The sequence below is a fragment of the Triticum urartu genome, chromosome 3A (genome assembly GCF_056163025.1).
Source record: "Triticum urartu cultivar PI428250 chromosome 3A, HENAU_Tu73, whole genome shotgun sequence".
NCBI lineage: Eukaryota > Viridiplantae > Streptophyta > Magnoliopsida > Poales > Poaceae > Triticum > Triticum urartu.
In genome coordinates this window covers 703,346,355-703,358,738 of record NC_141875.1, presented here as the reverse complement: position 1 = coordinate 703,358,738, position 12,384 = coordinate 703,346,355, and the positions used below count along the sequence as shown (strand labels likewise).

General features: G+C 44.4%; 1 protein-coding gene across 1 annotated transcript; it reads right to left on the bottom strand.

The window, feature by feature from the left end:
- Positions 1-8,336: 8,336 nt before the first annotated feature.
- On the bottom strand, positions 8,337-9,893 carry LOC125547255 (putrescine hydroxycinnamoyltransferase 1-like). Its single transcript, XM_048711206.2, has one exon. The coding sequence runs from the start codon at positions 9,829-9,831 to the stop codon at positions 8,515-8,517; it is 1,317 nt and encodes a 438-aa protein (XP_048567163.2). The 5' UTR covers positions 9,832-9,893; the 3' UTR covers positions 8,337-8,514.
- Positions 9,894-12,384: the final 2,491 nt, after the last annotated feature.

The window sequence follows — 12,384 nt, the reverse complement described above, 5'->3', positions numbered from 1 at the left end:
CCACGCTCTTTACTTGGACTCATTGAAGAACATTAACAAAAAGCATTACACCCACATCAAGTCTGTTCTCGATAGTGCTATGTTTTACTACGACGCACGGGGTGGAGAGGTCAAGGACAAGAAGAAAAGGGATGGCGGGACCGCCTTCGGCCATAAGACCGACTTCTGCCGCATCCAGCAACCGAGTGATTCTCTTAATGATGGATTCTATGTCCTACACCACATGCTGGAGTACAGACGGGATCACCAGAACCTTCGCATGTCACCTAGATCTGGCGATGCCTATATTCTGCAATGGCAAAGAACTTAGGAGATATCGAGGATCATCGACTTCGAGCTGAGTTCTATCACATCCATCGCGAACTTGCCCAAATCATCATGAAGGAGGTCGTCGGAAAAACAGAGATGTTCTACGAAGAAGGAAAAATGTCGCTGGAAGACGTCCGAACACGCGTAGCCGCTCAGCTTCTATACCTGAAGCCTTTCACTAAGCTCGGTGACTATCTCCCTGACTTGGATGGATGGCACGACATGGAGTGATTGTCGATATATGACAATGTGTCTGTTTAGTCCATACTATCTGTATGACGAAACTTTGAATTATGCATGACGAAACTTTATTTGTGATGTAATTAAACCGTCCTCCTCGACTAGCGAATATCACTCTAGTTAGGGCATTTTGGGTTTGTTATTTATGCTTATGATATGTTGCTTCTATTTTTGCCAAGTATGTCTCTTTCTGTTGCTTAACTATATATGCTGCATATCATCGACTCATGTGACGATGCAGGTGTATAGATCATCGATGGCGAAGAAGTGCTACGCCAGGAGTATATGACGAGTGACCGGAATGTCAGGCCCAGGTGTACCGGTTTCCGGTTTCCGAGCGACAGCCAGTAGTTAGTTTAGGTTCACGCTAATGCGAGAGAGGGATACGAACTCATGTACTGCATAGTTCCGCTCTCACTCAAAGTGATAGCTCTTCTCGCGTATATCATTGTTTAGATGGATGACGATGTAGGTGCAAGTAATCGAGACTTGTATCGCTATTTTTGAGATGATGATGAGAGACCACTTTGTGTTGGATGATGATTATGATGATGGCATGATTTGATGAGACTATTTGTATGTATATGCTATGATTACATTTGTATGTGTATGATATGCTAAAGATTATTGTATAAAGTCTATTTAAATACAAAACAAATATGCAGAAAAAAACAGAAACTAATAAAACTAGCAGTAGCGAGGGGAACAAAGTTAGCAATAGCGCTCCCTTACCAGTAGCGCTTCCTGCTAAGAAGCGTTGCAGATATTAGCAGCAGCGCTCTGCACTAAAGCGTGCTACTGCTAGCCATGTATAGCAGTAGCGTGGGACGACAGGCGCTACTGCTACACGTTAGTTGTAGCGCCTTATCAATAGCGCGTCGTCGCGTGCTACTGATAGGGAAAATACCCGCGCTACTGCTATGGTTTTCCCTAATAGTGTATAACTACTGCCACCAAGCTCTTTGTTTTCATTCGGACAAACAAGCTTGTTGTTCTTATCAACAATTTGGATGTCTCTTATAAAAGCTGCTTTTCCATACCCTTCATGGGCAAAGTGCCCACTGCCCATTCTGGAGAGTCTGATGAAGTTGTCGGACCCGAAACCTACCCGCCCCAAAACAAAAAGTTCCCTTTATCCTTAAGGTGAGTGAACAGTGAACTTGGCCAATATCCAACTAGTTTATTGTCTTTACCATACACTAACCATCAATATTTGTCTTTGGATCCTACAATAAATGAAATGCCAAATTGAAGTCTATAGAACATATTTGGGATGTAAAATCGCAATACAAATTCTGCAAAAATGTTCTAACATGCATTCACATGTTTCTATTCCTATTAATGGAGGAGATTATAATAGGATTTACGTGGTTGTATGTCTAGTTTGGAAAACAGTAAAATCAGCAAAATTAACTGCGTTTGTGCAAATTTATGAGAATGAAAATCCAAATCACAACACATGTATTTTTTTCATGAAATTTTTCACGCATCTAAAAAACATAGACATGTTGTCAAATATTGAGATGTTTTTGAATTCTATAACTATTGCATTTTTACTTATGCGTCCGGTTCATGTGAGATGAGGGGCAGCATTGAATCCGTGAGGCAGGAGCCTTTTCAGGCCAGACTAGACAGTGGGCCTCCAGCCACTAAGTAGCACCCTGTGTCTGCTTGCAGGTACACGTCGCGGAGTTGGATCTCAACCGCACTGCTCTTCCTGGTCCATCGTCGTCCTCCTCCTATCGCGAAGTTTCCATAGCCACCCAGTATGATCCTGTCGGTTGATTCTACATTTATCATGTATAATCAGCCACGCCTGCTCATGTGGCTGCATGTGACACGGAGGAGGAGATTCGTGGAGCATTTCCTCGGTGCATGGGTAGTTTGGAAAACAGGAAAAATCAGCGAAATAACTACATTGGTGCAAATATAATGGTAAAAGGACATGTGTTGCAGTTTTTGTTCTATGAAAAATCCAATTCACGAACCATAGATATTTTCCATGTAAAGTTTTCACTCATGTATAAGACACAAATATATTTGGGGGCAAATATTTAGAATTTTTTGAACTCTATAACAATTGTTCTTTTTTACTATTCATCCGGTGCATGTGAGTTGGGGAGCAGCTTTGAATATCCGTGACCAGGAGCCTTTTCAGGCCAGACAAGACCGTGAGCCTCCACCCACTCTAGTAAATGTACGTGGCACCCATGTCTTTTAGAGCATGGTTAATAGTATAGCCAGCTGATAGCTATATGACATTGCTATATCATTTATAATCAATCTTATAGCCGGCAATTACAATAGTAAAATACAAAAATGTACTACTTCATTAATATATGGCCCACTTCACACTCTTAGATAGTGTCTAGGAGCACGTGCTGCAGCTGGCTCCTCTTCTCCCCCCTCCATGTCAGCAGAAAAATACTCCCTCCTTTTCATAATGTAGTGCTTTCTCTATCCCCGTGCTTCAACTTTGACCGTAAATTTAACTACCAAGACCGATTGCGGCGGAAGCAAAAATTATATCAGTGAATTCGTATTCGAAAGAAGTTTTCAATTATATAATTTTTCTCCCGTCGCAGTTGGTCTCGTTGGTTAAATTTATGGTCAAAGTTGGACCTGGGGAAGCGTGGGTGCACTATATTTTGAAATGGAGGGAGTAATATTTTAACCCTTATAGCATGCTTACATAAGTTTATTATACTTGCTTACACGTGGCCACGTTGAGTCTGAACAGCACTGTTCCTCCTCCTCTTATCACCACACCATGATCGGTCCCAGTATGATCCTGTCGGTATTTAGTATGCAATCAGCCACGCTTGCTCACCAGAAAAGGAAAAAAACAGGTAGTAACATGTATAGCTTCCTCTAGTGCTTTCTATATGAACCACATACTCCCATCTTCGTTTCATCAATAGTACCTACCATGAGACAAAAATTAATGGCAGTGGAAGTAAGTCATCAGTGTGATCGATCTGGCCGCTGGCATCTTGCCATTCGGGCGTGCTTGGCCTGGTCCACTCAATTGGGCTGCCAATTTTTATGCTCAGAAAGCAACATTGCGTTGGGCCTGCGGTCACCTTTTTTTTTCTGAAAAAAAAATCAACCACCGACATTGAGTACATAATTTCTGTGGGGGACTCTGAAATCTGCCAGCCAATTTATTAAAGAAGTACTCCTGACGTGTAAATGGGGTACATATGGCTGTGAATTTCTTTTACGAAGTACACATTGTATGTATTTCGTCCATTTTTATTTACTCTACGTATTACTTTTGTCTTAACTGCCCGAGCAAATGCGCGGGCATCGTCTTTACAGTGTATTATCTATTTTATTGTTTAATATTATTTGAAAGATCATTAAGATATTTATGTATTTGGTTATTTACATTAATATGATTTTTAATTACAATCAATCTAATTCTAGAGAATGTATATTCATGTAAATTTGGTTTTATATTAGTTTATTTGTGTTTTATCCTTCACTATTGGAAATTTATTTAGAAGTATAATGTATAAGCTACATTTACAAGTCAAAATGTTACATTAACAGATATTAAAATATCTTATTCATGTGAGATTTCTCTAGTAAATCCATTTGTTAAATTTAACTGGTTTGATTAACTATTAAAGAACTATGATTTTGTGCAGGCACCTTTTTTAACAAAGCTATGTTGCATAGGCTACAGATTTTATTTTTGCCATGAATACACTATTTTTGGTTTGTATGCAAATATAATTGAAGTTGAGTTAGGGTCTTGGGGTGTAAAGCAAGCATTGCAACGTAACATTTTGGTCCCCAAATAAAATGAAAGAGCAATGATTCTCGACGATAGTAGTATCCTCATTCCTACTTGGGCAACCTTATCTCCCCTGTCAATTGCATCCTGCAAAAAAAACATATAGGTCTATTCTTAGGTTTCCTTGATGCCTTCTGATCGATCTAGTCCAGGCTGAACAGTGAAATACATGCAAGGTGATCACAACACAACGAATGCATCGATTGGTTGTTGTATTGTTGTAGTTGATATCGATAGTACTCGAGCATTGTAACATGCCTTCTCTTGCAAGTTGCACCTTCTGTTGATATGCGTGGTACTTTTATCTCTATACTTGTCTTCTCCATAGGGAAATAGGAGTAGTAATGAATACTACATATCCACAAATTTTGGGTGGTTCTCAGATATTCTTCTAGGGGAAAGTAGTGCCTGCACCCATGTTTGGTGTATTTGTGTTCTAAGCAATGATGTCACTTCACTTCCATTTTCCGTTGTATCATTGACATTAAGGCTTTCCACTTCACATGTTGATGACATGTTATTGTCTATCATCTGTCTCTTATTGACTGTTTTTAATTTCACATCATGATAGTCACCTTCTTCGAACCTTTCCCTTGCCATTCTAAGTATTTTTACTAATATATTATGTCTAGTCAACATACTTTGGAGGCCTTCAACGGTGTGGGGATTTATTGCCTTCCTTTATCTATTGAAGTCGTAACCGCAACTATCCAGTTCTGACCTCGTTTCCTTGTCATTTCTTTTAAATGGAGGCAAAACCTTTGCCTCATCTCATTAAATAAGAAGGAGAAGAACAAGGTTTTTGTAAAATGGTACAGGGCCATAAAGGTCCGAAAAGGGAATCACTCTCCTGGTAAAATGTTTCCTAGAAATGTAGCCCCCGCCACTACCCAAGCTTTAGCCAAGTGGAGAGCGCTCGTTCTGGAATTTTATTTGGCGCGCTAAGGTGCCGCTAAAGATGCGTGTGAAGCATGGAAAGCGGCGACCGGTGCACTCACAACCAACCAGTGCAAGGCTTCCGCCATATAGCTACACGAGGTACGTGCGTGATTTGTGGTATCGAGGAGCAAAGTTCATTCCATGCATTGGTTACCTGTGGTCATGCGAGGGGTCTATGGGAAGCGATGAGAGCAATTTGGCCACTTCCATCAAATGAGCGGCTCATTGATAATGGCACTGAATGGCTGCTGCACGTTCTTGCTAACTGCACGGAGCAGAGTCGCGACATGGTAATCATTCTTATATGGCATATTTGGCAGCTGAGATCGGATATTGGGCATGGTAAAACAATACCCACAGTCGAGAGGAGTGCTGACTTTCTGGATAGCTATCTGAGGTCATTATCACATGCTAGGAGGTTCAGTACTGAGGAAATTATTAAAGGTAAAATGGCCGTGGATGTTATTCAACACAAATGTACCTATACCTACACCATGGCCTCGGCCTCCAGCTGGACATGCTGCCCTATCTGTTGAGTGTTGACGGCTCGTTTTCACCTCTGATGGGTCAGCGGCTGCAGGTATGTTCTGACACGGAGAAGATGGAACTGTGATTTTTGCAGCGTACCGAGTTATTTTTAACTGTAACAACGCACTGGAAATGAAAATACATGCTATTATGAAAGGTATGGCATTAACCTGTCAGCATACGGAGCTACCAGTATATGTGCAGTCGGATTCTTCGAAGGCTTTGTCCATCTTATCAGGCGATACATTATCTTGGTCGGCGTATGGTCATCTGGCAATGAAAATTAAGTTTTTAATAAAAGCACGGGAGTTTATTCCGCAAAATCTGACTAGGTTTCAGAATAGGATAGCAAGTTGTTTGGCTAATTACAGTCATACTGAGTCGTGTACTGCTGTTTGACTTCAAGAGGTCCCCCTTGTATCGAGGAACTCTTGCCAGCTGATTGTCATCCTATTACCTAAGGAATAAAACTACAAATTTCCCCAAAAAAAGTATAATGTGAGTTTAAAAAATGTATAATATGTTACCTTTGCTGAATTGAAGTTTTTCATTTGGCGTGTAGTGCCTTCTGGATCATCTCCATGTACTAAATTATTTTCCCTTTTCCTCTATTGTAGGGCACGTGTTATACTTTTTGCCTGACAGGGTCCACCGGATAGATTGTATATGATCATATAAATCAATCTAACGACTATTTTTAGGGAGCTGCTATGCGTCGGCTGGCGGATCTTTAAAAAGATCAGCCGTCTCATCTAATGGATTAAGCCGTCGAGGGTCATCTTCTACCATTGCAACACATGTCGTGTTGCAGAAATTTTCCACAACACAGGTAATGTTATGAAAATTTTTGCAACCTAAGTCAAGTTGCGGATTACTTTTGCAACAGATGTTTTGTTACAGTCTTTTTTGCAACAGAGATCTTGTTGTAATTTTTTTTGCAACAAAGGTCTTGTTACTGTTTTTTGCAATAAAGACCTTGTTGCAGAAACTCGTAGCGGATAGCGAGCAGCAAGAAGCGGCCATGTTAGCCGAAAGAAAGGCCGGTGCTTCCTCGGGGTGACGGGGCCATGGTGGACGCAGCTGGTTCAGACGCACCGCGTTGATGAACGACGTTCATGATGGACGCAGGTGGCAACTATACGACGCCCACGCTGGCAACCTCGTCGGTGTGTTGCCGTCGGTCAAAGCAGCACGAGGAGGAGTCGTCATGATAGGGAGCTCGGAAAGAGCATAGGTGACGACTGCTCTCTAGGGGATCCAGATCCAGATCCCACAACACACCTATTGTTGCGGTGGGGGGATTGCAACAACAACTCGGTTGCAAAACCTAGTCTAGTAATATGTTTTTCCAAGTCATCTGATTAAAATCAGATCCAACGTCCACAGATGCGGCGGACACACGCAGTGTTATTCTTCAGGTGATCCCAATCATTTCCCATTTATTAGTTTAGTGCGGGTCCACTAGGGGTTTTGTGTTTTCTTATGGAATTTCTAGCCTATTTACCTATATTGTGATAGAATCATTTTCTTTTTGGGAAAAATTGCGATCTATCCATCATTAATTATGGTAGTATAACAAACACCAAAAATAAAAAAATTACATCCAGATCCGTAGACCATCTAGCGACGAGTACAACCACCGAAGCGAGCCAAAGGAGCACCACCGTCATCACCCCTCCCTCACTGGTGTCGGGCCAAACTTACTGTAGTATACAATCAGAAAGTCGTTGTGCTAAGGCCCCATAGGACCAGTGCACCAGAATTGCAACCATCGCCGATGAAGAGAAGTGTAGATCGGAATGATCCGACCCGAAGACACATTGACATAGACGCATGAGGACCGGATCCGAACGGATCCACCAAAGACAAGCGCAAGCAGTGAAGGAGCCGAAATAATTTTATCAGTAGGGCCGAATGCTAATAAAACTGGTTGGGAAGGGTCAAGCCATTGGAAAATAGGCTTTTAAGAGCAAATAATCACTAATTTTTACACTGTTTATGGACAAATTAGCACTACATCTCTGATGTTAGGGGGGGCCAGGGCCCTGTTGGTCCCCCTATCTCCGCCACTGAGTACAAGCACCGGTCAAATCCTGCGAGATCCACTGGACACGCACTACCACATGCCCTCTGACGATGCTAGACGCACCACCGGGACGAGGGCTAATCGGCAGAACCTTATTCCATCATCAGGGAGCCGTAGCCATCTTGTTTTCCTGAGCATGATACAAACCCTAGCAAAACTCAAAGAAACATATAAAAACGGAGCCCTCCCGCCAACGGGTCGGGATCCACTGCGCCCCTATGGCCTTAAGGCTACAGGAGACGAGGCTGATCCGCGATGCCGCCGACTGGTGGCAGAAACCCCAAGATGTTGTACCGACTCTGTATCTTGTACTTGCTCATAGAAGTATGGTGTGCGTGCATGCCTTCATAAGGAGCGTGTATGTGAGGATCTGCTATTGTATTGTGTTAAAAAAACTTCATGAAGAGGAGTTATAACTTCTGTATAGAAAAAACAAATATTTATTATAAAACTTCATCACAAGAAGCATGAAGCATCCGAAACATAATAAAAATACATCGATCAATATGAAAAACAAAATTAAATCCAGAAGTTGGCATTGAGCAAGGCTTGGGGAAGCATAGGAAACATACAGACATGTGATACCGAAGGGTTCTGAAAGCATAGAGAACTAGAAGTTGGCATATAGCAGGTGCTGAAAGTCGTTTAGAATCGCAGCCTCCGTAGACACGAGGATGCGCACGCCGCCGCTCCCGCTGACGCCGTCCATGAGGTAGACCATCCCGGCGCGCTGCTGCACGGCGCGGTGCATCACCAGGGGCTTCCCCCACCCGAAATCCGTGTCGTATACCGGCATGCCCAGCCAGCTCACCACCCTCAGCTCCGTCTCCGGCATGCTGCTCGGGGGCTGCTTGCTGCCGTGTATCTCGAGGTAGTCGATCGCCGAACGCACCAGCTCGTCATCCATCCTGCGGACGGCGCCGCTGATACGGTGGGCGACGGAGCCCAGCTCCTCCGACTCGATGTCCCGCACCTTGCCAGCGGCGCCCAGGACGATGATCCCGTTCCCGAAGTAGCGGGCCGGGAGCGGCGGCCGCAGGGCGCCCCGGATGTTGGCCGGGAAGGTGAGGCGTGTCGTGGCGTCCGTCGGTAGCCGGCCGGCGGTGCAGAATGACCTCCACACTTGGGCGCTCACGGCGCAGAACGTGCTCACGCGGCCGCCGTCGCCGCCGCTGGTGCAGGCACGCTTGAGTGCGGCGACCTGGTCCTTGGAGAGGACGAAGATCTTGTTGACCACGGCCCCCGACGGCTCGGCAGATACTGCTAGGCTCAGCTTCGGACAGGAGAACACAGTGAGGGCGTCGGGGTGGACGACGGGTGGGGAGCGCGCACAGAGGAGGGTGCGGTCGTGGCATGGGAGCTCCAGCACCGCCGCCGCCGCGTCGCCGTCCCTGCAGAAGCCGGACCACGTCTGGAAGAAGTGGACTGCGCTTACGGCGTCGATGGCTACGTGGTGCAGCGCCGTCCCCAAGGCCACCCCGCCGCATCCCATGAAGGTCACCTGGATGGCGCACATGATGGACGGCGAGTCCTCCACGCGGGGAACAAAGAGCCTCCTTAGTTCCGGCGACGGCTGGAAGTCCACGAAGCCGTCGACGGTGAGGTCCGACCGAGCGACGACGAAGAGCACGCCCTGGCCGGCACAGTCGATCTCTGGCCGGCCGTCGCCGTCCGCGCCCAAACGGCCGGCGAGAGGGTAGAAGGGCACGAGAGCCTTGGCCATCGCCGCCTTCAGCCTGGCCACGTCGAAGAAGTTGTCGACGTCGCCGGAGTCCGGACTGTAGAAGTATACGTTCGGCGTGTGGCCTCTGTTGACCATTTTGAGGTCGAGTTGGGAGAGCCAGAGTCCATGGCTAGGCGTCTCCTCGCTCGGCTTCACCATGCACGACTCCACCACCTCCACCTCCTGTTGATCCACCACACCCATTTTCCTTCTGCTGAGCTCAGCTGGTTGTGTGAGAACTGAGAAACTTACAAGAGGAAGAGACACGGGTCGACTACTCTTGCTCTCACACTCCCCTTTTATAGCCTTACGACCGAACAAAATAATAGCCTGTACTGAAATTATGTTTAAAATATCAGTTTGTCTAATTCACATCTAGATGTTTTTTAAGGATGTCACATCCAACTTCCCACAAATATATAATGCAGCAACAAGAAACAAAAAAAAAAGGAAAAAAATAGACCACAAACAGAGTGGACAATAGTTTAGTTGTGACATAACTATATCACATTTAGTAGTGTTCTAGACAGACCCTTAAAATATTAATGGGACCCTAATATCTCCCAAGATAATGGGTTTTCAGCCCCAAGGTGCCTAGGCACCCTCTATGAACGGTAAAATAAAAAAAGTAGTTTTTTTTAATTTTTTTGAAACTTTGCAACATAAAAGATGATCGAACTTTGTAGGTGCTTGCAAGTTTCTATTCCAAAAAACTATTCGAGTTCTAACGCGAAAAAAAATTTTAGTGCTTAAAGTTTCGAGTACTTTTAGACTTAAATCTGAAACTCGTTTGTACATCTTTCTCTACATGACATTTTGACATGAAAACTTTCAAGAACCTACAAAGTTTGACCATCTTCAGCGTTGCAAAGTTTCAGATTTTTTTATTTTTTTTTAATTTACTGTTCATAGAGGGTGCCTAGGCACCCAGGAGCTGTTACACCTTTCCGTATCTCCCAAACATTTGATCTGGGAGCTCCCCGGACCGAATGAAGACGTTCGCCAGCACGAGCAATGCTACATCTACGAAGGAGTTGTTACACAACTTACGTATGGAATGATTTGGCAGGTTTTAATTGGACATTAGAGAGGGCTGGGGTCCACCTGAAAATCAGGGGGATGTTTAGTCGGAGGGAAAGGAAGTTTACATAGGTTGCGTAGCAACAGTATGTAGGTCTAGCATTTTCACGCCAGCACATGGGGACGGATCGAACGATTTCGTTGGATATGGAAAGCATCCCAGGTCGAACGATTTCCTGCTGGCCCATCTAGCACAGGAGCAGTTAGCCCAAATAAGAAAAAAAAAGCCAGGCACAACCCAGTTGCCTACTGTTGCACGGAAAGAAGTCCAAAAACCAAAAATCAATGAGAAAAAAGAAAAGAAAAAGATGGGAGCAACTAGTTAACGAGCGCTCCTTCAGGAGCCTCGCAACGATCAGCGCCACTTGGCGCGCTCTCAGCCATTCGTCACGTGTCGCGCTCTGGACGCTTCCTTCGGATTTTGTTTTTTTATTTTTCCACACGCGTTTTCGGCTTTTTAAACGGTTTTTTCCGGGTTTTTCCATGTTTTGGTTTTCCCCCGGTCTTTCTTAGCTTTTCGATAAAAAAAACAAAAATAAAAATTTGCGCGAAAAAACGCATTTTCTTTTTTTTTCCTTTCGCAAAAGTCACGGTTTTTCTTCCGCGAGAGGCACGGTTGTGCTTTATCGAGAGTCACGGCCGTGCCTTTTGGAAACGAAAAAAACGCGTTTTCTGTTTTTTTTCTTTTGCGAGAGTCACGGTTTTTCTTTCGCGAGAGGCACGGTTATGCTTTTGCGAGAGTCACGGCCGTGCCTCTCGGAAAGGAAAAAACAAAATGCGTTTTCTGTTTTTTTTCTTTTGTGAAAGTCACGGTTTTGCTTCCGCGAGAGGTATGGTTGTGCTTACGGAAAGTCACGGCCGTGCCTCTCGGAAAGGGAAAAAAATACGCGTTTTCTGTTTTCTTTTTCACGAGAGTCACGGTTTTGCTTCCGCGAGAGGCACGGTTGTGCTTTCGCGAGAGTCACGGTCGTGCCTCTCGAAAACGAAAAAAACGCGTTTTCTGTTTTTTTCCTTCCACGAGAGTCACGGTTTTGCTTCCACGAGAGGCACGGTTGTGATTTCGCGAGAGGCACGGGCGTGCCTCTTTCGGAAAGGGAAAATAACCGTGCTCCCGGTTCGGTTTTTTCGCCCGGTTTTTTCGTGAAAAAAAAGTTCGTCAAAACCTATCAACATGGGATCTAGTTTTGAAGAACTCGACGCGAGGAATCCAATGGTGAAAACGGTTCGAGATTTGGACGCACGGTTTAAGAGATAAAACGTTTTGAATAAACGGATCTACGGAAAAAGGGAAAACTCCCAGGTTGCGACAAGTGGCGTGCTGTATGTGCGTCACTTGGCACGACCTGGGAAAGTGAAGTGTTCTTTGCAACGAGTACTCCTTAATTAGTGATTTCGGAAAAAGATAACCTGGCAGAAACAATGATATGCCAGGCCACACCGGACCTACCACCTCTACCTTGTTTGATCCAGGCAAACATATTTCAAAGCCTATGCCATTTTTGAACTAATAACACAAATATCTATGGCAAAACTAGATGGTTTTCTTTGTGAAACAAAACAAAAATTCAAAAAATGACATGAAAAAAACATGGTAATTAACATGGCATAATATTTTTTATGATCAGTCATTTTTTTGCCATGGTCAGTTACTAATTTTACCATGGTCAATAACAAAAT